Genomic DNA, 27,686 nt, shown 5'->3' with positions numbered 1-27,686 from the left:
GTTATGTCCGCTTTTTTTTTTGCTTCAAAGCAAAGGGGACATTTTGGGAGCTATGTCCCGACACCAAAATATTCACAGAATTCACACGTCTATCGCAATTTTACACCTAAAAAGGTCATCGTTAATTATTCCTTTCCGACTAACTATTTCTAATTATTACCAATGCCGTTGAGTACAGTCAACACTCATGTTCAATACTGTACTAGCGTTTCATAGTTTTCTTCAAGTCCATTTTTTGATTTTCTGCACGCTAGGTCGGTATTTTTTCCCACTGTGCACTGCACAGTGGTTCAGAATCGTTTTTTCCCGGTCAAAATTCTGTAACTTTTGAACGGATAGATATATTTTTAAAATTCTTTTCTTGTTATACAGATAACACAATCAGCTTTCCGGTGAATTATAAGCGGTGAAATTCAGGCTGGTAGAGGAATTCAAGGTCAAAATTAAACTTTTGATTTTTTTACTATTTTTCATCAAAATATCAGGGTTTTGTTGTTTTTTTATATCTTTTATATATTAATAAATAAACTATAAAAATACCAAAAACTAAACTAAAAAAAATTTAAAAATTTTTTCACAAATTTTTCAAAAAAAAAGAATTCAAAAAAAATTAATTTTTTCAAAAATTAAAAAAAATACTCCTTCGGTTTCAATAAAACTTATAGAACTCATATAAAAACTCTTATACTCCAAAAAATGTTAATTTGTGTAAAAAAGCTGTAATTCATATGGAAAATGGTATGGAAAACACACATTTTTACCCATGTGATTTCAATAAATTTAAAAAAGTGTTAAACGGACGGAACCGGACGGGAACAAAAGTATATATCGACACCTCCAAATAATAGTATGCTAAGTCTGAAAAGTGAGTTTTGCAGGAGAAGCTCTCAAAGTTTACAGTTTTCTTTGACCTTCTTTACAATGCTAAGTAAACATTTGTTTATAACTTCTGTTCGGATTGACCGATCATTACCAAAATTTGACAGAATTTAAGTTAAAGGACGTAAAATGTAAAAATGTAAAGAACTTGAAAACATGCTAAGTCGACTTAGCATACTATTGTTTGGAGGCGTCGATATGGGCATCTTTATGTGAAAACTGAACATTGTTCCACGTTGTTCCACAAAAGTTCTAGTCCAATAAATTTGGAATTTCCTAAAATTTTGTACCTGAGGACAAATAAAATAGCTCATGTTGTGTAAACGCTACGGTAATTTGTTTAAAATATGTTTAAACATTACAATCCTGCGTACCTTACCAAAAAACAATGAACGCAATATCTGTTACAGTTTCCGTAAAATAGCAATTTCTTTCTCCAGAAGATTTCAAAAATTACGTATTTCCCAAAAAATGGGGAAAATGTTCGTCTTTAGGGGCACCCCACGTCCACACCTTCCAATATTTTGACCTAATTTTTTGGTTTCCTTAGTTTCAATATGTTTACTATCGAATCCCGTATATAAATTCAATATCGGTGACAAAACAAAATTTTGATTTTTGGCCAGGAAAATCGGTTCCTGAATCATTGTGCGCCGTTGTTATTTCTTACTTGTTATTGTTGGTCTATGTATGCTGCTGTCTATGTTTGTTTGCACGTATAATTGGCAGCGCGTTTTTTTATCTATCTTTACTTGGCAACACTTTTTGAGATAGAGAGATTATGTCGTCATACGACACACAATTATCAACACACACGTCACGACAAATTGGCAAGAGTAAAAACATTTCATTCATTTGTGTAATTTCGATTTTCAAAGGTCGAGATTCCCCTCTCAAATTTTATTATCGTTTATTGGAGTTTACTCTCAGTGCTAGTTAAATTCTCATAGCGTAAATACTGCCGTATTAGAGTGCGGTAAATTTTTTATTTATTTTTTGCGTGTTTTATCGGTAGAGTAATAGCGCCGACCCGCCTATACAATAACAACAAGAGCAGCGACTACAACAGCAGAGTTAACAACTACAATGCACCCAGAGGGATTTGAGGAAATCACCAATAATTGTGATATCGCAAGTTATTTATTTAAATTTTTAAATTTCTCCGATCAACTCAGGCTGTCACGGGTTAATCGCCAACTGCAGAATATATTTGAACAGCTGGTATGGAAAGAGAAATACCAAGCAATGACCATTACGGAAGATGAAGATGCCAATTATGTGGTGTTGGGCAGCGTCGGTACCAGTCCATTAATTTTGGAACAGGAAGAATTTCAAGAATTCATGAATTACTATGCCCAAAATGTTCAGGAATTGTGCGTTAAACATATTCGTGTTATCGAAATCAATGATGTCATGTGGGAATTTCCAAATTTACATAAAATTCAATACGAAAGAGTACGAATGCCAATGACCCATTTGAGGTTACTGGGTAAGAAATGCCCAAATTTGGAGGAAGTTGAGTTTTTACGTTGCTCATTCGGCACCAGTTTAAATGTTGAAATTGGTAAACTGCCAAGTATTAAATCACTGGCAAAGATAAGAAAACTAAAGAAGTTAAGCGTGGAAAATAGCCGCCGCAGTGGTCACATAACTTATAAGATATTCAATCAAGTGGTGAGACGTTTGAGATTGGAGAAGTTAAAGTTAGGTGATTTCATAAAACCCGAGGGTGACAAGGCGAAAAAATTAAAAAGTACATTGGTCGATCTCAAAGAATTGTATGTAGGTGTCAGCTTAGATCCGGAACAATGGTTGCCCAAAGCTTACCGTGGGGTTTTGATGAATTTTCAAAATTTACAAAGCTTAACAATAAATTGTACCCAACGTGTACATGAACTTAATGAAGCAGATTTACTTGCCGTTGCAAAAACATGCCAAAATTTGCAAGTATTGAAAATTGCCAATTCATATTTCCGTAATATTAAATACTTTTCACTACCACCAAATCTTAAAGAATTCACATTGGAATATTGTAGAAATTTAAATTGTGACAATTTAAAACAACTACTTGTGGACTTGAAATGTTCCAAGTTTTGTTCGGTCGGCACCTGTTATGAGGGACAATTGCAGGAATTTGAAATTTCACCATTTATCGAAATCTTAAACATCGACTATGTGGCCACAAGAAAATTAAAATCCCAAAATCTAAAGCAACTAACCTGGTATGATGATCCTGAAACAGTACAAAAAACTTCATACGACAATTACAGTACAGACATTTCCAAGAACTTACAATGTTTACACATAAAATCTGGAATTTTACCATTGGAAACAATATTGAAATTGGAATATCTTCAAACACTTACAATTGGCGAATCTATGACAAACTTTAATTGGTCCTATTTTATGGCTCTACTAAAACATTCCTCACTCAGGAATCTATCTATAGATGGTCCACGTTATCGTTCATTACTTTGCGAACGTTCAGATACTCCTGCTGAGGGCTGTACTACACAAATTAAGAACATAAAAATATCCTTACCCACATTCCGTAATGCTTTAGATTTTTGGTTGGATTTATTTCAACAAAATGTTCAGCTGACATTAACCTGCAATCATTTTATTAATTTTGAAGAATTTCTACGACAACTGCTGGATAATGAAAACTTTCCCTCTAATATGAGGACAATTGAAATTTGGGATATATCCTTAAGTAAGTATTAAATAGATTTAATAATTTATTTCAAAATTTTGTTTTTAACATTTTCCCACGTGTGAAGTTTGTGTTTCTTATAAAGGAAAACATATGGAAAAATTCCCTACATGGAAATAAAATAAAACTTTCATTAATGTAATGAAACATTTTCATTAAAGTAATGAAATACTTACATTAAAGTAATCAAACTATTTCATTATTGCTATGAAACTGTTTCATATCTTTAATGATATCATTTCATTCCATTAATGAACACATTCATTCATACAGCTATATATTTAAGATAGAGCTAAAAAAATGGTATTGAAAATGGGCTATATTTGGTTTTATGGTAGAGAACATGTACAGGATCACGGTACTCCCCGACAGGGAAATAAAAAAAGCAAAAAATTCACTACGTGGAAATAAAATAAAACGTCCATTAATGCAATGAAACTTTTTCATTAAAGTAATGAAATAATTTCATTAAAGTAATCAAACTATTGCGTTATTGCTTTGAAACTGTTTCATTTCTTTTATGATATAATTTCATTCCATTAATTAACACATTCATTCATGCAGCTATATATTTAAGATAGAGCTAAAAAATTGGTATTGAAAATCGGCTATATCTGTTTTTTTTGGTAGAGAACCGGTACCGTGATCCTGTACGTGTTCGGCATTTTGAAAGCTTTATTGATGTTTTGGGCCCTAATTCAATGTAATTTACATGTAAAGCTAGGATTCAAAATGGAAACAAGTAAAAAAAGTATCAGTCGGCTTTGCCGACAGAGATATACCCTCAGCCTGTGTGAAGGTACCCTAAAAAGAATATCGATGTGGACCATTGTGGAAGTTAAACTACATTTGGATAAAATATTAGGGGATCTTTGGATCCCCTTGGACCAAATCGGCATTCCCGTTTTAGAGATATAGTGCGTACCATTTTAGTGACATTTTCAAACTTTTGTGGGGGAGGTACCCGAAGACGTGGTACCACTTTCGAACTTAAACCAAGTTTGGACAGAATATTACGAAGGCCAAACTTTGGACCGAATCGGCTAATCCGTTCGAAACTTACCGTCCGTTCCAGCTACTGATGTCGTTGGGGTTTTACAGCTTTCGGGTCATTTTCTCAGGCACTATAGACTTGCGCCTGAAAAAACTTGTTGCGTCGTAATGGGGACAACGAATACAAATTGCTACTACAGAAATCAAGAGATTCGAGAGCAGCTCCTAAACTGCACTTCGGAAATTTGGTGTGGGAGGTACCCGAAGGAGTTGACATATATAGTCCATATTCGAACCAAATCTATGTCTCGTAGAAATATTACGATGTGCACAGTATGGACCAACTCGGTTACTACCTTCGAGAGTTACCGTGCACACCATTTTAGCGAAAAGCTTAGAACTTTTGTGAGGGAGTACCAGAAGGAGTGGACCGATTTTCTCAGCAAGTTTGGACTTGCCCCTAATGAAATATGTACCATCGTATAGGGGACATTGAATACAAGTTGTTACAACAAAAATCAAAGCGATTCGAGTGTAGGCCCTAAACTGAACTTTTCCGAAATTTTGTGTGGGAGGTACCCGAAAGAGGTGGATCCAGTCCATATTGGAACCTCATTTAAGTCTGGTAGAAGTTTCACGAGGGCAAAGTATGGACTTCCTTCAAGAGTTATCGTGCGCACAAATTTTCCGAACAATTTCGAACTTTTATGGGGGAGGTACCGGAAGGAAGAAACTAAGTTTGTACAAAATATTACGAAAGCCAAATTTTTGGACATTTCGTCCAAACATACTTGGGGTCTAAAACCATTATTTCGATGAGGCACATTTTGCCCGTATGAAAGTGTATATACCCTCGTTAGCATAAATGCTGAGGGTATAAAAATACCCACCTACAATTGTGGACATGGGTCCACGTTTTGCAATAGCCCCCATATAATGGTATCATCTGAAATCATTTTATGTTTTATTGACGTTTTCTTCCCTATTTGGATGTAACCTGGCATTTGGGGTTCACAGTGGTCAAAAAAAATATCCACTAAAAATTATCGACATAGGTGCACGCTTTGGAATAGCTCCTCATACATTGGTACCATTCGATTCTGACCGAATTAGCTTTAATTGGGAATTTAGGGTTCCAAGTGCTCAAAAAACTTTTCAACAAAAAAATTTCCACATGTATATTAGGGTTAGTAATTTTTTTCATTTTTTTCGAATATCAAAAATCTGTGGAAATGGCATGTAGGGCAGGCAAAAATAATAAGAATTGCGTTTCTACTTTTTCGAAATTGTAAAAAAACGTTCCGCACAAAATGCAATTACTTTGGCTAAAAACAAACTTTTTTAGTTTACTTTTTTTATTAAATTTTTAAATTTGAGAAATTTTTTTCTGCAATAGTTGTTCTTGGAAATAATTTTTTTTAGTTCGTTTTAGTGCATCGATTTCAAATATGCAATTTGATCAAAAATCTGTCATTCAGTTTTTAAGCTACATCGATTTTAAAATTTGCAACTCGGTTTCATTTCCCAGTTTTAAAAATTTTAAACGAGTTGCTCTAATAAAAGTTTGACAATACAGAAGTAATGTCATAATACATAATTTATATCGTTTTAAGTTTTAAATAATTTTTTTATAGTTTGTGCTCACATCGCCATGTCCTTTAAAAAAAGTTGCAAAAATGTCAAAAAAAAAACAGTAATAACTGGGTCAAAAATGTTAAAGCAAAAAGACCGAATGAAATAAAAAAAGCTGTTTTGCCGCTTTACCATTTATACGGATTTCCGAAAGAAATCAATATAATTGAAAGATATAGAGGATTAGTGCTTGAGAAATCTAAAAAAAAACATCAAATTTTAAAAATCACAAAAAAATTCAAATAAGAAAGTTGGTTTTGAGCTAAAGTAATTGCATTTTGTGCGGAACGTTTTTTCACAATTTCGAAAAAGTAAAAACGCAATTCTGCTTGTTTTTGCCTGCCCTATATGCTATTTCCACAGATTTTGAATCTAAAAAAAATGACTAACCCTAATGTATATACCTTCTATTAATATACCGTGCTCTATACGATAATTTGCCTGCCATTAAATATTCATACTTTGCATACTGTTAATATCTATAGTGTTAAAAATAAATCATTGAAATTCACATTTCGAAATATAACTATTCCAAATAATTGTACCATTTTTCTATTTTCAGATTGTTACAAGTTGCGCCGCAATTTCGATTATATGATGAACAAATTCATGTACGATGTCAGTTTTATTAGATCCGAATATGAGAGTGATGGTGATTTATATTGTCTACGTTTGCAGAGATAATAAAGAAGATGTTTAAAAGAAAAAAATGCACACTTGTTTTTGTTGAATTTGATAGTTACAACATACACCATACAATAACAACAATGTACACTGTCAAGAAATTCAAATTCAATTCAACAAAAAAGTTTAGAGTGTAGAATAAATATTCAATATTCAAAAATGTCACACACAAACCACATCGATTACTTGAAAGCTACGACCTATAGATTATTAGCTTAAAAATATATGTATTAGCTTAAAAATATAAGTCTTCTGAAGACTATGACTAAAGACTGAAAAGTTGCACAAAATTCGTTTTGTTTGTTTCATTTTTAAAGTTTTCTTCGACTTTAAGAAATTAAATGAAATTATGTATGTCAAAGACCATGTAATGAGCAATGCATAATCTTTAAAAATTGTCAATAAAAAAGGCGATTACAATAAAATTCCAAAAATTGAATATTGGCATAGCTTGACGCCTTTTGCTACATGTTTTATATCATCAAGAAACTACCTAGTACAGATTTAAGGATATGCTGGTCTCTTTGATTAGCAGATTGCATGTTTATAATACTCCAAATACAGTAATTTGTGGTTACCTGCATTATTCATAGCTGCATTTTGGCGTTACCTGACCAAAAATCTGTTTATACACGCAGAGAAAAATATACGTTTGATCCAACAATATTCCAAGAGCAAAATATGTATTGTTAACATATTGTTGGATTCCTTATGTGGTATTGTGAATCCAACAATCGTTTTTGTTAAATCCAAAAATAGTTTGTGTCAACTGAACAATATTTCTCTCTTTTCTTTGAAAAATTTTTTCTCTTCTCTCGCTATTCGATGCCGTGTTGAAAAAACAATTTTGGTGAGTTGTGGTGTTTGTATGACATGCTGCCTTTATCTTTGCTTTTGTGTGTATGTATACCAACAATGAGACTCTTGTTTTTATTTGTTTCTGTTTTGGTTTCATTCTTTTTCTTTATTTCATTCTCCTTTCCTTTTCATGTTTGTTATGGTGTTTAATTATTCCTTATGTTGTGGTGGCTGCTTGTGGCTTTTTGTTTGTCTTTGTTGTCAGCTAAAGTAGCAAACCATGTATTGCGTTCATCAATGCTCGTAATATTATACACGATATTTATATCAAAGTTGTCCGGAAAGTGTATATGAGAAGTATATACACTCAAATCAAAAAATTTAGTATCTGGTTTTCAGGGCTGACAATATGTTTTGTAAAAAATTTAGATTATGATTGTTCCTACAATCGGTATTGTTAACAATTTTTACAATATTGCGGAAATTCGAAAGTTGTTTTTGTTTTCTATGTTCGGAACAAAAGATGGTATTTTTGGATTACAATGTTTGCACAAAACAAACACATTTTTGGAACCAAAATAGATATTTTTGTTCCAACAAAACCGAAAAATATTTTTTCTCTGCGTGCATATAGCGGTACCACCCGATTTCAAGTATTATGAGGATTTCATATTCATTTTTAGCCCGAATTGGCTGTAACTTGGCAATGAGATTCCCCATTGGTACAGAAACTTCCTAACAAAAAATTATGGACATAGGTACAGGTTTTGGTATAGCCCCCATATAGCGGTACGACCCGATTTCAAGTATTTTAAAGATTTTATTTTTATTTTTACGCAGAGTCCCCAATGGTACAGAAACATCTCCACTAAAAATGTTGACATAGGTCCAGGTTTTGGTATAGCCCCCTTATAGCGTTACCACCCGATTTCAAGTGTTTTTAAGGATTTTATCTTCATTTTTAGGCAGAACTCTCTGTAACTTTTCATTTGGAGTTCTCAATGGTACAGAAACTTCCCCACCAAACATATTGGACATAAGTCCAGGTTTTGGTATAGCCTTTATATAACGGTACCACACGATTTCAGACATTTTAAAGTTTTTATTTACATTGTCGGCCTAAATTTACTATAATTTTGTTCTCAGTGGCCAAAAAATGTATATACTAAAAAGTTAAGGGCCTGTTCATGTATGTCGATAAGAAAATGAATGCGCAAGAAAAACTACCAAATTTGAGTGTGTTTTTCAAATTTTTTTTTTTTTTTTTTTTTTTTTTGATGCAAAAGCAATAATATTTCCAAAACTTAAGTTTGGGTGTATTTCATGCGCATACATTTTCGTTTCGAAATACATAAACAGGGGGTAAAAATAAAAAAAACAAGTTAAAAAAAAATAAGTTTCAGTGTTTTAATAATAATTAATAATAATTGTACAATTTTTCTATTTTCAGATTGTTACAAGTTGCGCCGCAATTTTGATTATATGATGAACAAATTCATGTACGATGTCAGTTTTATTAGATCCGAATATGAGAGTGATGGTGACTTATATTGTCTACGTTTGCAGAGATAATAAGAAAGATGCTTGAAATAAAAAAATTCACACAATGTACATTACGGTGATGACTTTTCTATTTTTTTTTTTTTTTTTTTTTTTTTTGCTTAAAAATGTTACGTTAAAATGTCGGATAATGTACATAAAATGCTTTATTCGGGAGGACCTTTTTATGGTGCCTATATCTAACTGTTGACAATTTTTGGTGGGCTAGAAATTGGGATGTACTGTTATATAGGGGTTATAATAAAACATGGGTCTATGTTGAGAGTTTTTGATGGGAGCCTTTAATGTCAAATAACTCCTAATTCGGTTAAAAAATTTAGCTAGAATCCTCAAAATATCGAAAATCGGTACATAACGTGGGAACTTCAAATGTCATTAACAGCTAGTTCGGAGGTATCTGGGCTATACGAAAATATGAACTTAAATGAACAATTTTTGTTGCAGAATTTTTGTTGACTCTTAAATTTCAAATTACAGAAAGTTCGTCCAAAAATAAAGCTAAGGTACGGAAAATCGGGAGGTTTGTTTTGGGGCTATACAAAAACATGGACCTACATTCGGTTAAACAGTTTAAGTAAAATCCTCAAAGTACCGAAAATCGGGAAGTATCGTTATATTGGGGCTATGTTGAAAATTGTTGATAAGATGCGTGGTGACCACTACAACCTTCAAATGTCAAATTACAGTTAGTTCTGTTAAAAATTGTAACTAAAATGGCCAAATTACTGAAAATTGGGAGGTACCGTTACATGGGAGCTATATCCGAACATGGACCTATGTTGACAATTTTTGATGGAGAGGTGTTGTGACCACTAAGAACTTCAAATGTCAAATTACTGCTAGTACGGTTTAACATTGTAGCTAAAATCATCATATTACTGAAAATCGGGAGGTACCGTTATATGGGGGCTTTCTTGACAATTTTTAGTGGAGAGGTGTGGTGAATGTCAAATGTTCAAATTAGAGATAATTCGGTTAAAACTTGTTGGTAAAATTCTCAAAATACCTGAAATCGGGCGGTAACGTTATATGGGGGCTATTCCAAAACATGGACCTATGTCCACTAGTTATATGAGTTTATTGACATTTAAGAACCCTAAATGTCAATTGATAGCTAAATCGGTCAGAAAATGTAGATAAAAACGTCAAAATGTCGTAAATCGGGGGTACCGTTATATGGGGGCTATACCAACACGTGGACCTAGGTCCACAACTTTTGTTATATAAGTTTAGTTACACTTAAGAACCCTAAATGTCAAATTATAGCTTCATCGGTCTGAAAATGTAGCTAAAAACGTCAAAATACCGTAAATCGGGGGTACCGTTATATGGGGGCTATAACAAAACGTGGACCTATGTCCACAACTTTTGTTATATAAGTTTATTGATACTTAAGAACCCTAAATGTCAAATTATAGCTAAATCGGTCTGAAAATGTAGCTAAAACCGTCAAAATACCGTAAATCGGGGGTACCGTTATATGGGGGCTATACCAAAACGTGGACCTATGTCCACAACTTTTGTTATATAAGTTTATTGACATTTAAGAACGCTAAATGTCAAATTATAGCTACATCGGTCTGAAAATGTAGCTAAAAACGTCAAAATACCGTAAATCGGGGCCTACCGTTATATGGGAGCTATACCAACACGTGGACCTAGGTCCACAACCTTTGTTATATAAGTTTAGTTACACTTAAGAACCCTAAATGTCAAATTATAGCTTCATCGGTCTGAAAATGTAGCTAAAAACGTCAAAATACCGTAAATCGGGGGTACCGTTAGATGGGGGCTTTCTTGACAATTTTTAGTGGAGAGGTGTGGTGACCACTAAGAATTTCAAATGTCAACTGTTCAAATTACAGATAATTCGGTTAAAACTTGTTGGTAAAATTCTCAAAATACCTGAAATCGGGCGGTAACGTTATATGGGGGCTATTCCAAAACATGGACCTATGTCCACTAGTTATATAAGTTTATTGACATTTAAGAACCCTAAATGTCAATTGATAGCTAAATCGGTCAGAAAATTTAGATAAAAACGTCAAAATGTCGTAAATCGGAGGTACCGTTGTATGGGGGCTATACCAACACGTGGACCTAGGTCCACAACTTTTGTTATATAAGTTTAGTTACACTTAAGAACCCTAAATGTCAAATTATAGCTTCATCGGTCTGAAAATGTAGCTAAAAACGTCAAAATACCGTAAATCGGGGGTACCGTTATATGGGGGCTATACCAAAACGTGGACCTATGTCCACAACTTTTGTTATATAAGTTTATTGATACTTAAGAACCCTAAATGTCAAATTATAGCTAAATCGGTCTGAAAATGTAGCTACAAACGTCAAAATACCGCAAATCGGGGGGTACCGTTATATGGGGGCTATACCAAAACGTGGACCTATGTCCACAAGTTATATTAAATAAGTTTAATGGCACTTAAGAACCACAAATGTCAAAATATAGCTAAGTCGGTCTGAAAATGTAGCTAAAACCGTCAAAATACCGTAAATCGGGGGGTACCGTTATATGGGGGCTATACCAAAACGTGGACCTATGTCCACAACTTTTGTTATATACGTTTATTGACATTTAAGAACTTCAAATGGCAAATTATAGCTTCATCGGTCTGAAAATGTAGCTAAAAACGTCAAAATACCGCAAAACGGGGGGTACCGTTATATGGGGGCTATACCAAAACGTGGACCTATGTCCACAACTTTTGCTATATAAGATTATTAACACTTAAGAACCCTAAATGTCAAATTATAGCTACATCGGTCTGATAATGTAGCTAAAAACGTCAAAATACCGTATATCGGGGGGTACCGTTATATGGGGGCTATACCAAAACGTGGACCTATGTCCACAACTTTTGTTATATAAGTTTATTGATACTTAAGAACCCTAAATGTTAAATTATAGCTAAATCGGTCTAAAAATGTAGCTAATAACGTCAAAATATCGCAAATCGGGGGGTACCGTTATATGGGGGCTATACCAAAGCGTGGACCTATGTCCACAAGTTTTGTTATATATGTTTATTGATACTTAAGAACCCTAAATGTCAAATTATAGCCAAATCGGTCTGAACATGTAGCTAAAAACGTCAAAATACCGTAAATCGGGGGGTACCGTTATATGGGGGCTATACCAAAACGTGGACCGATATAGCCCATCATCGAACTTGACCTGCCTGCAAACAAAAGACGCATTTTCCCAAAATTTCAGCGTCCTATCTCCATTTTTGTGGATGCTAGAGTGATTACCACAGACGGACGGACGGACGGACGGACGTGCTCAGATCGACTTAGAATTTTAGAATCAAGAATATATATACTTTATAGGGTCGCAAATGAGTATTTCAATGCGTTACAAACGGAAAAACAAACTTAATATACCCTCCATACTATGGTGGAGGGTATAAAAATAGAAGTCTTCTGAAGACTATGACTAAAGACTGAAAAGTTGCACAAAATTTGTTTTGTTTGTTTCATTTTTTAAAGTTTTCTTCGACTTCAAGAAATGAAATGAAATTATGCATGTCAAAGACCATGTAATGAGCAATGCACAGCCTTTAAAAATTGTCAAAGTCCAAAAATTGAAAACTGGGATTGCTTGACGCCTTTTGCTACATGTTTTATATTTAGCAACTATCAAGAACCTACCTAGTACTGATTTAAGGATCTGCTGGTCTCTTTGATTAGCAGATTTCATGTTTGTAATACACCAAATAGAATCATAGATATTTGTCATTAAAATATAAGAAAAAAAAGATACACCCTCAGTATGTGTGAATTGAAATTTTCACCTAAGGACAATATGGAATCGAATACCGGCTACGCAACCAAATCCTTTTTCCCAATAATTATGTATTTAGGAGGTTTTCAGATTTGTTGTCCTTTATTGCACGAATGAAGTTGCCGACAAAAATATATATTTGAATATATATTTTCTTTTCGACAGAAAGCGCTCCCTCCGGTCATATCAATTGGTCACCGTATAACTTAGAGGTTTTGTACCACTATATCGGGAAGCATGGACTTTTCCTCGAAAAGCATAATAACATTAAACTGCATTTAAAAAAAATTTTGAACTTTTGTCCGAATCCGTTTGAGAATTACTGTGGGCTCTAGCCACTCACTACCCATAGTGCCATAGTACAGTGGCCAATTTCCCAAAAAAAAACTGGCAAAAAAAATCGAAGAAAATTGTACCAATTTACACTAAATAGTGTAAAATATTGTTCATAGGATTCCACTGCGTGTAGATATGAAAAAAAATATATACGTTTCTTGTTTAGTAAGTTGGTATAAAAGCAGGTCAAAGAGTTATTGTTGTATCATATTTAAGTTGTTTATAAAAAAAATTATAATATCCACTAGAACCTTTTTGAGAAGGAACAAACACATACTGATTCTGAATGCAGACAAAGGGAACGTTACGGTAGCGATATATCTGATATGATGACATATCAAAGAAACAATAAGGACCCAACAACAATGCTAATGAAAAAGAACAATGAACTAGTTGAAGAGCTATACAATAGTAATATAATTAGTGCAATAGAAAGACGAAAATTAAAATCTGATGTGGCGACAGCACCTAGACTATACGGACTTCCAAAAATACACAAGGAAGATTACCCATTACGCCCAATATGTTCCTCAGTGAATTCACCCTCAATACAACTATGTAAATATATGGTCAAAATACTCAAGAATTTGACAAGTAAATCAAAATATAATGTAAAAGACACGCTTGCCTTTAAAAACAAGATACAACATGTGACGATTAAAGAAAATGAAAAGATGGTACCTTTCGATGTGGTGTCACTGTTCCCGAGCATACCAGTTGACCTGGGAATCAGATTAATAGAAGAAAGATGGGATGAACTTAAAGAATACACAAATATGACAAAGGACTTATTTTTCAGTATTCTTACTTTTTGCATCAAGGACAACCGCTACTTCACATATGACGATAAAGTTTATAAACAGAAATAAGGACTACGGATGGGGTCACCGGCTTCTATGATTGTAGCTCATATAGTGTTGGAGAAACTACTTGACACCTGTATGGAATAACTGACGACCGAACCTGTGATTTTAACCTAATATGTTGACGATCTTTTTGTGATACTTAAGAAAGATGCAATATTAGATACCTTGACAAAATTAAACAGCTACAATAAAAGCATTAAATTCACGATAGAAGAAGAATATAACGGATCCATACCCTATTTAGATACGATGATATATAGAAATAAAGGCAAATTAGAACTGGACTGGTATCAAAAACCTACGGCTTCGGGTAGAATAATACATTTCCTCTCCAATCATCCCAAACCGATGATCATGAATACAGCAAGGAACATGGTAAATAGAATATTAAACATCAGCGATGAAAAATTCCGCAATAAAAACAAAAATATGATTAGAGAAATTTTGACCAAGAATAATTTTCCAAACAATATCATAAATAACTTAATCTACAAACAAAAACCAAGAAAGACACAGGGGAAAAAGGGGAAAATATATAAGTCTATGATTTATGTTCCAAAGATTTCGGAAAGATTTCAAAAATCAGACCTTTACGACAAAGAAAAATACAATGTGGCCCAAAAAACGAATAATACACTTAAAAAGTTATTTTCAAATACAAAAAAATAAGATAAACGTTTTGGATAAACATAATGTTATTTATAAAATAGAATGCGATGGTAACAATGTGGAAAAATGTATGTTGGAACAACGAAAAATAAATTAAAGACGAGATTGTCGGCCCATAAATCCGATATTAAACTAAGAAACCAGAATGTAATCCAAAAAACAGCTCTTGCAGACCACTGTAAGAGACACAACCACACACCAAACTTCGAAAAAGTACAAATTCTGCAAACTGAAAATAACTACAATAGGAGACTTACATTGGAGATGTTACATATTAACAACCTACCAACAAGAAAGAGAATAAACTATAAGAGTGATACGGATAACGCAGCATACTGTTACCGACATCTTTCACAGAAAGAGAAATCGTGCAATAACTAATATAACTCAGTGCAATATTTACACTCGACGACGACGATAGTGAAGTCTATCATAGTTATAAGTAAACTTGACACTAGTTTTATAAGTTATAAATGTAAGCGATTCTCGTTTCTTTGAATCATTTTGTGTTTGTTAATCAAAATGTAAAACGCTTTGATACTAATATTAAATATATATTTTGTAGATTTTCCCTGAAGATGCAATTTAAAGGAATTGCGAAATATTGGAAATAAAATAAAAACATGACCTCAAGCTCGAAAAACACTTGTTTAATTTGAATACAAATACAAAAGGTCGAAAAAACACCACGGAAGAAATAATACCACTATTTTGAAATATTTTTTGTAATTGTATTGAAAAGCATGTAAAATATTGCATTTAAAATGTTTATTAATTGATGTCCGCACTTGTTGATTTTTTTCAAGATCAATTTTCACAATAAATTATGAAAATAAGTGTCATGAAAAGGGAAGAGCTTTTTACCAATTTCCACAGAACCATCCTGCACAAATTTGCACTTTTCCTTTTTATGTGGCACTTTTGTCTTGTTTGCCTTGCAAATTTTCGTTGATTTATAATGTTAGTTAGTATACATTATAGGGTCACTTCCAGGTGTTTATGTAATATTTACGACAATTTCTTAGAATATTTTGATCTGATATACATTTTAAAGGATATTTTTAAAGATTTTTGAAAAACAAAAGACCAAATTAAAGACCTCTTTAGTGACCCAACGAGGGTTAATTTTGTTAACGAAAATATTACTCGCATACTTGTCAGTGAAGTTGCCAACGACATAATATACCCAAAGTGCAAGGATTCCAAGGAATTTTAATCCAAATATTTTAAAAGTGTAGAAAAACTTCCCCCTATTTTAGTTTATTGTTTTGCAAAATTGATACCTATATTTACTTGGTATGTAATGCAAATAGATATTTCATGTGTTTGGTGACTTACAGTGACATTTTGTGGAGAACATTTTTGCCTTTGGCATCATTCTTCTCACATAATCTTTTGTAGGACAATTTTGCATAAACTCAGATGAAGTACGACTTTAACCCTATAATTGTTTTTATTTATTGCATATTTTTGGAGTTTCGATATGATGTAGAGCTTTAATGTTTTCTAGGACCTAAAGTAAAGTTTAATGGCGAACAAATTTGTAGAATATTTTGATCTGATACGATTACATTTTATAGGAGAAAGGTAAAAAAACCCCTTTAATTAACGCCTGAGGGTTAAATATGTAAAATGTAAAACGAAACCAGCGAGACGAAAAACATAAGAACCGAAGGAAAGGTCAAAATCAGTTAATTTTTAGAGTTAGGTTTTCCGTAAAATTGGCCACTGCGCATATGGGCTTTTTAGAGCTTTCGACTATTTGTCAGAAAGTATGGACTTAAAAAGTAAACACAATACTTCTGACGTCTACAGGTTTTTTTTTTTATTTTTTTCCAATTTCTTACCCTGCGTTTACACACAGACAGTACTGGCAAGACAATAGCAAAGTTACAAACCATTTTCACCAATACAGTCATAATTTTCTCTATACATATTTAAAAATTTATAAATGTATTTGTGAAAAAGGTTTGTAGTTTTGCTATTGTCTTGCCAATACTGGCATTTGTAAACGCCAGGTTAGGAAGTCATGGTCGAACAATATAAGGTAAGAGCAATACCCAGCTGACTGAACTGAGCTGTAATGTTAGTGTCAAATTCCATACGACATTTTATATTTTTATTTCTATTTTCGATGTATGTAATAGGGATATATATTTTTGAGGAAAAAATGTATTATTCAGAAAAAAAAAACTATTTCCGTAAAGACTTCTTCATATCAGTGTTATGTAGCCTCTTTCTTCCAAGTCCTAACAACGTGCCGCACAATATAACACCTCTTACAGAAGCGGTACAATTTCTTTTAATATGTGCGATATTTTGTCAAATTTGAAAAAAATAAAGCCCTAATAAACATGTGCTTCCTTGATTTCAAAAACTAAAGTTTCAAACAGCTTCTCTTTTTTCAATGAATTTCCAGCGACCCCCAAAAATGTTTTTGCAAGAATTCTACTTTTTACATGAAATTATCCATTTAGTAGAACGAAAGTATCCATTCAAAATGAAAATGTAACGAGTTTTCATTCATGCTTTTCGAAATATTCAATCAAATCTGAAAAAAATATTACTTTTATAAATTCCAATAATTTATAGACATTTCCTTGTTTTGTTTACATGTACCGGTGACAGTAACGTTACAAACAAAAACAAATTCCTTTGTGGTTGTTGTTGAGTTGTAGTATTTAGTATGGACTTGTTGTCGAACAAAATCGCCAACAATTTAAAAAAAAGGATCCAGGCGAGTCCTTATACTGCACTCTTTCCAAATTTTATGTGGGAGGTACCCGAAAGTGGTGGTCCGATGTTGTCAATATTTGGACATAATCCGAGTCTGTAAGAAATAATACGATGTACAATATTTGGACTAAATCGGTTTCTCCCTTCGAAGTTTGTCCAACGTACTACCCAGTTTAGTTGGTACCGGCTGGCTTTTTTTTGGAGCCTATAGGCTATTATCTCAGGAAGTGTGGGCATGCCCCCGAAAAAAATTGTGTAGTCGTAACAGGGCACCAAGAAGAACTTATTGCAAAAAAAATCAAAACTATCCGAGACCAGCTGTTAAATTGTACTTTATCCAATTTTGTGTGGGAATTGCACGAAGAAGTATACGTCCATATTTAAACTTGTAGCTTCTGATTGGTGCAAACATTGCACATCGTATTATTTCATCCAGTCATGTATCAGTTTGGAATATAGACTATATGGGCCAACTCCTTTAAGTAACTCCCATACAAAATTCGGAAAAATGAAATGAAATTTCAGTAGCTAGTCATAGCGGCCGCCTTTAAAACGGCACAATTTTTCCGGACGGTACAACGGTACAATTGCTTCCTGAGATAATTACCCAAAAGTTAAAAAAAACCGTGCCGGCACATAAGAAAAAAGCTGGTGTGCAAGATAACTCTCAAACTTTTTCAACAACTTCTTCTAAACTTAGTTTAACCCAATTAGGTATTTCCAGTTCTCTATGTGTTTGCTTCTTTTTCGTCAGAAGCTAAGGGTATATCTCTGTCACCACAGCTGACTGGTTCTTTCTTACTTGTTTTGGATCACCTTTCCACATTGTAGCGATTTTTATATTGCTTGGATATTTGACAACACTTAACCGAGAGAGAGAGACGGAATAGGTAGGTCGTCAGGTAGGATCTGTTCAACAGATGTCTGTTGATAAAGTTCAGGTAGCTGAGAATTTGCAAAAGAGTGATGAGAAAAAAAACGCTGGCCAAAGTTGTTTGACGTGTTTCCTCCCTAAAATGCCAAAATTAGCTATTTCATTTGTTCAATATCCCTGTCTGGATTTATTCGATTTCACGTTCAGTGTCTGTTATGTTCGCATAGAGCAACAATCTCGGTTTTATTGGTTTTATTTGTGTATGTTTTTAATCGCTCGAAGAGCCAAAGAATTCAACAACAAAAGCCGTGACAACAATGCACGCGGAAACATTTGAGAAAATCTGCAACAATTGTGATATCGCACTTCATTTGTATCAATATTTAAATTTCTTCGATCAATTGAGATTGTCACGAGTTAATCGGCAGCTACAAAACACATTCGAACAACTGATATGCAGAGATAAATATCATAAAATAACAATTGCGGATGATGAAGATGGCAATTTTGTGATATTAGGCCGTATTGGGACCAGTGCTTTGATTTTGAAACAAGAAGAACAAGAAAAATTCAAAGAATTCCTGGAATATTATGCCAACAATGTTCGTGAATTGTTCGTCAAAAGTGTTTATGGATGTATCGACATCAATAATGTCATCCGGGACTTTCCTAATTTAATAAAACTAGAATACTTTTTATTGGATATTCCACGGAACCACCTAACGGTGCTAAGTAAAAAATGTTCAAATTTAGAGGAAATTGTTTTTAACAGCTGTACAATGGGCCAGAACGTGTGCCCTGGTGTTGATATTGGTAAAATGCCAAGTTTAAGATCACTGGCTAAAATAAGAAGACTCAAAAGACTTTCCATATTTAATAATAGTTTATCGTCCAAAATTTCTTATAAGACTTTTCTTCAAGTCGCAAAGCGTTTGAAATTGGAACAATTGAGATTAGGCGACGATATAAAGGCTGAGTATATCAAAGGAAGAATTAGAAAAACCAAATTGACAGAACTAAAAGAATTAAAGATATCAGTCATTTTCGAACCCGAGCTATGGTTGCCTGAAATGTATCATTCGTTTTTGTCGAACTTTGAAAATCTACAAAGTTTGTCATTACATTGTACCGAAAAAATGCACGGAATTAACGAAGCTACGTTGCTTGCTATTTCGAAAAATTGTCATAATCTAAAGATAATGGAATTTCACAATTCATATTTCCACGATATCAAGCATTTTCATCTACCATTCCAGCTTAGAGAATTCAGATTGGTCTACTGTTACAATTTAACCTCTGAAATTTTAAAACAATTACTTAGTATGGGAAAATTTTCAAAAATTTTCACAAAGTGCACAACCTTTGAGGGATACTTGCAAGAATTTGAAATTTCACCGTTTATAGAGATTTTGGATATCGATAGTGTGGCCACAACCAAATTTAAATCGCATAATGTTAAAGAGCTTACATGGTATTGTGGTAAAGGACCTGATGCACAACAATTCAACCCAAACGTCAACTATATAAAGTCTTTAAACAAATTACAAGCATTACACATAGCATCTGGATTTTTACCTTTGGAAACCATTCTGAAATTGGAAAATCTCCACACACTTACCATCAGCGAAGACAAGTCACACTTTAATTGGTCTTATTTGATGCCTCTACTAAAGCATTGCAACTTAACGAACTTGACCATAGTTGGTTCACCCTATCGTTCCCAATTGTGGCGACATCCACGTGAAACACCTGCCGAAGGATTTCTTACGCAAATTAAAAACATAAAAATTACATTCCCAACATTCCGTATAGCTTTACGATTTTGGTTAGAGTTATATCAACAAAATCCCAAACTAACGATAACCTGCAATAATTTTATGCGCTTTGAGGGTTTTCTACAAGAGCTGTTAAATAATGCAATCATTCGCTGCAATTTAAAGACTATCGAAATTTGGGATGCATCATTTAGTAAGTATTCATTGAATTTATTTATTTATTATTATTATTATTTTTTAAACTGTTCGCCGGCGACATTCACATGTTTCAAAATATTCTATTCGTTTTTAAAAGATATTGCTGGTCCCAGTGTAATATATAGACAGCGGAATTTTATGCAACCCCAATTTTTGGTCCGATTATTATCAAATTTTGGGAGTGGGCATATTTTTTTCTTCTGATTAAATTGCAATCGAAACATATGACATATGCAAATTTATGCAAAATTTACATATTTTCTTATGCACTAATATTTCAATAATAGGAACAACAAGTAAGCAAAAGCTATAGTCAGACGGGGCCGACAATGTACCCTACACCACAACCTGTCGGAATTAGCTATGTGCAACCGCCATGCACGCTGAATATCCGCGTTCGATTCCCATCAAATCATCTACGATGGCAAAGTATCCCTTAGTAATGTTGGCGATATTTCCTGAGTATTTCAGCCATGAAAAATGTCTCTACACGCTGAGAAAAAATATGTTTGATCCAACAATATTCCAAGAGCAAAATTATATTGTTAACATATTGTTGGATTCCTTATGTAGTATTGTGAATCCAACAATCGTTTTTGTTAAATCCAAAAATAGTTTGTGTCAACTGAACAATATATCTCTCTTTTCTTTGAAAATTGTTTTCTCTTATCTCGCTATTCGATGCCGTGTTGAAAAAACAATTTTTGTGAGTTGTGGTGTTTGCATGACATGCTGCCTTTATTCTTTTTGTGTGTATGTATACCAACAATGAGACTCTTGTTTTTATTTGTTTCTATTTATTTTCATTCTTCTTTATTTCATTCTCCTTTCCTTTTCATGTTTGTTATGGTATTTAATTATTCCTTATGTTGTGGTGGTTGCTTGTGGCTTTTTGTTTGTCTTTGCTTTCAGCTAAAGTAGCAAACCATGTATTGCGTTCATCAATGCTCGTAATATTATACGCGATATTTATATCAAAGTTATGTGGAAAGTGTATATGAGAAGTATATACACTCAAATCAAAAAATTTACTATCTTGTTTTCAGGGCTGACAATATGTTTTGTAAAAAATGTAGAGTATGATTGTTCCTACAATCGGTATTGTTAACTATTTTTATATTATTGCTGAAATTCGAAAGTTGTTTTTGTTTTCTATGTTCGGAACAAAAGATGGTATTTTTGGATTTGGATTACAATGTTTGTACAAAACAAACACATTTTTGGAACCAAAATAGATATTTTTGTTCCAACAAAACCGAAAAATATTTTTTCTCTGCGTGTACAAGTGACAACGTAGGACACGCCGTTCGGACTCGGCGATAAAAACTAGGTCACATATCAATAACTTAGTACGAATCCATTGATATAAGAGACGCCTCCCTTATCTTTACTGGGATGTTTGTGGAAAAATTTATAAATTATACATTTCTAAAAAAATATTCGAAAATTGGAAAGTTCACAACTGCAACATCTTCAATTTCTCTTGGAATATCAGGTTTCTTCTTGGAATACACCTAAAATAAATAAATAAATATATATACCATTCAATTTGGTATATTTGATAATGGGGAAAATTGCGAGTGAAGATCTATCGTCCAAAAATTGTGCACTTGTACCTCACAAATGCTTCGAAAATAGTTCATTGTGGGCATATATTGTGATATCAAAAATATATTTTATACCGGTAGAAATAATGAATAGAAATTCAAAAATTGTGCATGCAAACAAATTTACAATTCTCAAAAGTATTCATACTCAATTACAAATCAAAGAAGATAATATAAGTCAGCTGGGGGAGGTGTGGACCGACTAGCCTACATTCGAACTTAAACAAAGCTTGTCAAAATATTACGAAGTATAAAATTTGGTTCTAATCGGTAGATCCGTTCGAGAGTTATGGTACGCACCAGCCAGCTAGACATTAAGAGAGACAGATGAACGGACAGGGCTAAACAAACTCCAAATTGTCTGAAATGAATTTCGTCCAAGCATACTAAGGGTCTAAAACCAATATTTCGATGAGACACATCATTGGTCGTATTTTCTTTGTATCCCCTTTACCATAAATCCTGAGGTATAAAATAGGTGGCGAAGCGACCCCATGCTGTAATATTTGTATAAACAAGTAAAAAAGTATCAGTCGGCTTTGCCGACAGAGATATACCCTCAGCCTGTGTATATTGAAACAAAAGGAATGGATCGACATTGACCGTTATGGAAGTGGATCTCCAGCCACAACATATGGTGCCATACAGTTTTTTTACACTCTTCGGGCTGTTTGCTCAAGATGTATGGACTTGCCCCTAAAAAACTTGTACCATCGTAATTGAGGCAGCGAATGCAAGTTGCTTCAACAAAAATCAAAGTGATTCGATATCAGGTCTTAAAGTGAACTTATCAGAAATTTTGTGTAGGAGGTACCGGATGGAGAAGACAAATATAGTCCATATTTAAACCTGATCTATATCTGGTAGATATATTAGGATGTGTAAAGTATAGACCAATTCGGCTACTCCCTTCAAGAGTTACCGTACGAACAATTTTTCCGAACATTTTTGAACTTTTGTGGGGGAGGTACCGGAAGGAGTGGGCCTATATGGCTTTTCTTCAAATTTAAACTGTGTTTGTACAAAATATTACTAAGGCCACATTTTGGACCGAATCGGCAGATCCGTTCGATAGTTATCTTGCGCTCCAACCACCTCACACGGTGTCATAGGGGTTTTTTGCAACTTTGAGGCTATTTTCTCAGGAAGTGTGGACTTGCCCCTGAAGAAACTTGTACCGACGTATGTACGGCAGTGAATACAAGTTGCTAAAAAAAAATCAAAGCGATTCGAGAGATGGCCCTAAACTGAACTTTTCCGAAATTTTGTGTGGGGGGTACCCGAAGGAGTGGACCGATAGAGTCCATATTGAAACTTTATCTAAGTCTGTTACACATTTCACGATGTGCAAAGTATGGACCAAATCGGTTACTCCCTTCAAGAGTTATTGTGCGCACAAATTTTCCGAAAATTTTCGAACTTTTGTAGGAGAGGTACGAGAAGGAGTAGACCGATATAGCCCATCTTCGAACTTAAACTATGTTTGGGCAAAATATTACGAAAGCCAAAATTTGAACCGAATCGGTTGATCCGTTCGAGAGTTATCGTGCGCACCAACCAGCCAGACAGACGGACAGACAGACAGACGGACAGACGGACGGACATGGCTATAGCGACTCCAAATTGTCTAAAACACATTTCGTCCAAACATACTTGGGGTCTAAAACCATTATTTCGATGAGACACATTTTGCCCGTATCAAAGTGTATATACCCTCGTTAGCATAAATGCTGAGGGTATAAAAATCCAATTTGACAACTGAACTGAAAAATTCTCTGTCATGATAGAGAAACGTTTTAGCATGGGAGGCAATTGTGGTTCTCTACACAAAAGCCATTATATATAGTAGGCAGTAGGTCCTTTATCTAGCAGACACATTATTGCAATTTGCATCAGGGGAAAGGTCAGTAGTTATTATTCCATATGTAGACTACTTTGCCGGTATATGCCCTCCAGGAATTAAAATTGGGCCAACAAGTAAAAAATATCAGTCGGCTTGTCCGACAGAGATATACCCTCAGCCTGTGTATACTGAAACATTTTTTTCCCAAAAAACGTATGTATATAGGGGGTTTTAAAAATGTTCGGCGTATAAACCGACAAAAATGTTGATTAGGAATGAAGAGCATTTTGGAAGTGGATCTCCAGCCACTACATATGGTGCCATAGGGGATTTTTACACCCTTCGGGCTGTTTGCTCATGAAGTGTGACCTTGCCCCTGAAAAAACGTTTACCATCGTAATTGAGGCAGTTAATACAAGTTGCTTCAACAAAAATCAAAGTGATTCGATAGCAGGTCTTAAAGTGAACTTATCCGAAATTTTGTGTGGGAGGTATGGACCAAATCAGTTACTTCCTTCATGAGTTATCGTAAATACAAATTTTCCGAACATTTTCGAACTTTTGTGGGGCAGATACCGGAAGGAGTGGACCGATATAACCCATCTTCGAACTTAAACTAAGTTTGGACAAAATATTACGAAAGCCAAATCTTGGACCGAATCGGTTGATCCGTTCGAGAGTTATCGTGCCCTCCAGCCAGACAGACGGGCGGACATTGCTCAATCGACTCCAAATTGCCTGAAACACATTTTGTCCAAACATACTTGGGGTCTAAAAGCATGATTTCGATGCCCGTAAGAAAGTGTATATACACTCGTTAGCATAAATGCTGAGGGTATAAAAATAAAATTTGTATATTTTTCATAGCAAAGTAATTGTCTATGTCACCCGCTAAATAATATCAGATCATGATGCAAAATTATAGGCATTTTTTTCTACTTAAACTCTTACTTCGTGCAAAATTTCGTGACGATTGAGCTATAATTGCGACCTCTAGAGTCTTAATTACTACGCTACAAATAAAAAACTGGATATATTAGGCTGTAGCTCTGTTATCTGATCACGAACATCAACGTAATCGACATCAGTGGAAAGGTCAAGAGATCGTCTTCCAAGTATAACCCACGAGGGAAGAATGTGTCCTTCAGGAACATAGATATAAGCTGTATGTTAAAAATTTTCACACAAAAGTTTTGGATCATTAAACCTTCTAAATATTATCCGATCGCCATCTCAAATTGCAAGTTTCTTCTTTGTCATATAGTCTTACCTTATTAAAAATTTCGAGGCGATCTGCCTGTTATTGCGACATACAGAGCATCTACAAAATCGGAAAAAAATTATGTTTTTGGTCCATTTCACCGAAGACATTAGGGGGTCTCCGACGAATATTTCTCGGTGTTACATGATTTTTTACCAAAACAATCTTATAATACCCTAAAAAAATAATTTTTTGAAAAAATATATGAAATGAAAAAAAATTTTTTTCAAAAAATTATTTTTTGTTGCACGAATGAATAAATATAAGCCTACTAATAACTATAATAACGTTTATTTCATTCAAATATTAAAAAAGTCGCGAAAAAAGTCACTTTGAAAAAAATTTTAAATTTTTTGTTAAAAAATTATATTTTTGAATAAAAGAGTTTACGACATTTTTACGATTCTCAGAATTGAAGAAAAATAGTGAGAAATAAATTTTATGTCATTTTAATTATCTCATGTGGCCCTAAAGTTTATTTTCAATTATATATCTGTTTTCAGTGACTTCAAAAAATTGTCCATAATTTTGATAAATTCAAATTTTAAAATCATTTTGTGCGTGAGGTTTTTTCACCGAATCACCTTATAATTAAGATTTTATGTAATCTTATGGCAAAACTCATCAAGCTATGATACAGGGATATGAGGTTGTAAAAAAGTCATAACCCTAATAACCACAGCCTCAACCTTCAAAATATCGAAAATCGGAAGGTATCGTTCTATGGGAGCTATATGAAGGCCCGAACCTAAACCGCAAAATTTTAGGTGGAAAGTTGTTTACCCCCAAGGAAGACTTAGCACCAAATTTCAGCCATTTTGGCGGGATATATCGACTATACCGACAAATTTCAGGTGGAAAGTTTTATACACCCAAGGAAGACTTAATACCAAATTTCAGCCATTTCGGAGGGATATTGAGGCCACAACCTTCAAAATACCAGAAATCCGGAGGTACCGTTCTATAGGGGCTTTATGAAGTCTTGGACCCATATCGAGAAATTTAAGGTGGAAAGTTTTATACCCACAAGGAAGACTTAATACCACAATGCCACAACCTTCAAAATACCAGAAATCCAGAGGTACCGTTCTATGGGCCTATATGATGACGTTAACCTATACCGAGAAATTTCAGGTGGAAAGCTTTATACCCCCAACGAAAACTAAATTTTAAATTTTAGTCATTTCGGTGAGATATTGACGCTACAACTTTCAAAATACCGAAAATCGGGAGGTGCCTTTCTATGGGGGCTATATGAAGACGTGGACCCATGCGGACAAATTTCAGGTGGAAAGTTTTATACTTCCAACGAAGACTTTATACAAAATGTCAGCCATTTAAGTGTGCTGTTGAGGCCACAACCTTCAAAATATCGGAAATCGGGAGGTACCGTTCTATGGGGGCTATATGAAGACGTGGACCCATGCGGAAAAATTTCAGCTTTAAAGAAGTCTTAATACCACATTTCAGCCATTTCGGTGGGATTTTTAGACCACAAATCCTTGTATATATTTTTGCATACATATGCTCATTTTATGCAAGTATGTCAAAATATGCACGATATGCAAAATAAGCAAACATTTCTGGGCCAAATTCGTTTTATTTTGTGATAAAACGAGTTTCTGTCTAATCAGATTTTCTCTACGACCATCCTAACCATATATGCATTTGCATAGGATTCCACAGTCAAGTAATATATTATCGTGATGACTCTTTTACAACCTCGTATCCCTGTATCATTAATAGAGTTGGGCAATCTCGTTCAATTGAACGATCCCGATAAACATCTCGTTCAATGGACACCGGTAATTTCTTTGACAAAACTGCGTATACTTATTTTCGTTGTTGTTATCACGTTGGTTGTTATGATGTTACTCCGGATCGTTCAATTGAACGAGATTGCCCGACTCTAATCATTTTGTTGAATTTTTATTTAATGTCAGATAAAATCTCAACGATAAAAATTACTTACGCACAAAATAATTTTAAAATGTATGCCTCGATTCTGTATTGCAACCCAACTTCAGTTGTGTTGCCAGTTGTCTCTGCGACCAAACTTAAAATTTGTATTACGTACAGCAACCGATAACAGTTGCCGATAACGAGTCATTGGCTACGTAACGGAGCGTTTTTTGTTTTGATTTCTCTGGTTTGTTTTTCAAATTTCTTTGAAGAATTCAGGAAAACTTCACGCTTCACGCACGGCATCAATGTACTCTGGCCGTTCTTTGTCGGATTGTTTTTTTTTAATTTTGTGGTTATTGTTGTTTAATCGAAATAAATTTATTCAGCCATAATAATTTCTACAAACTTTTCTTATTTTCAGATTGTAACAAATTGCGTCGCAATGTGGATTCTATTATGAATAAATTCCTGTACGATTGTGATTTTGTTAGACCCATTGAATGTGGTCCTGCCGATATGTTTTGTTTACGCTTACCGAGAGAATAAAGGTGA

General features: G+C 34.0%; 1 protein-coding gene and 1 long non-coding RNA gene across 3 annotated transcripts; both read left to right on the top strand.

Moving 5' to 3' along the window:
* The first annotated feature begins 1,690 nt into the window (after positions 1-1,690).
* Positions 1,691-9,307, top strand: LOC141401946 (uncharacterized). 2 transcript variants are annotated; one of them, XM_073982522.1, is made up of 2 exons: positions 1,691-3,592; positions 9,150-9,307. In XM_073982522.1, exons 1-2 carry the CDS (start codon positions 1,966-1,968, stop codon positions 9,269-9,271), a joined length of 1,749 nt encoding a protein of 582 aa, XP_073838623.1. In that variant the 5' UTR covers positions 1,691-1,965; the 3' UTR covers positions 9,272-9,307. The 2 variants fall into 2 exon arrangements, with proteins under 2 accessions (XP_073838623.1, XP_073838622.1); XM_073982521.1 differs by lacking the exon at positions 9,150-9,307 and adding an exon at positions 6,780-6,991 and having other exon boundaries at positions 1,701-3,592.
* On the top strand, positions 1,840-27,686 carry LOC141401947 (uncharacterized). The gene is made up of 3 exons (XR_012412475.1): positions 1,840-1,855; positions 19,802-20,513; positions 27,556-27,686. It is a non-coding gene; the product is annotated as an uncharacterized lncRNA (long non-coding RNA).

The sequence above is a fragment of the Musca autumnalis genome, unplaced genomic scaffold (genome assembly GCF_047663935.1).
Source record: "Musca autumnalis isolate F117 unplaced genomic scaffold, ASM4766393v1 scaffold_4, whole genome shotgun sequence".
In the NCBI taxonomy this organism is placed as follows: Eukaryota; Metazoa; Arthropoda; class Insecta; order Diptera; family Muscidae; genus Musca; species Musca autumnalis.
This window is presented reverse-complemented; position numbering and strand designations above follow the sequence as displayed.

Excerpts from the sequence above, each read along its gene's own strand:
- LOC141401946 (XM_073982522.1), top strand. The coding sequence starts at position 1,966 with ATGCACCCAGAGGGATTTGAGGAAATCACCAATAATTGTGATATCGCA. Across the intron at positions 3,593-9,149 it reads AATTTGGGATATATCCTTAA|ATTGTTACAAGTTGCGCCGC; the intron begins GTAAGTATTAAA and ends TTCTATTTTCAG.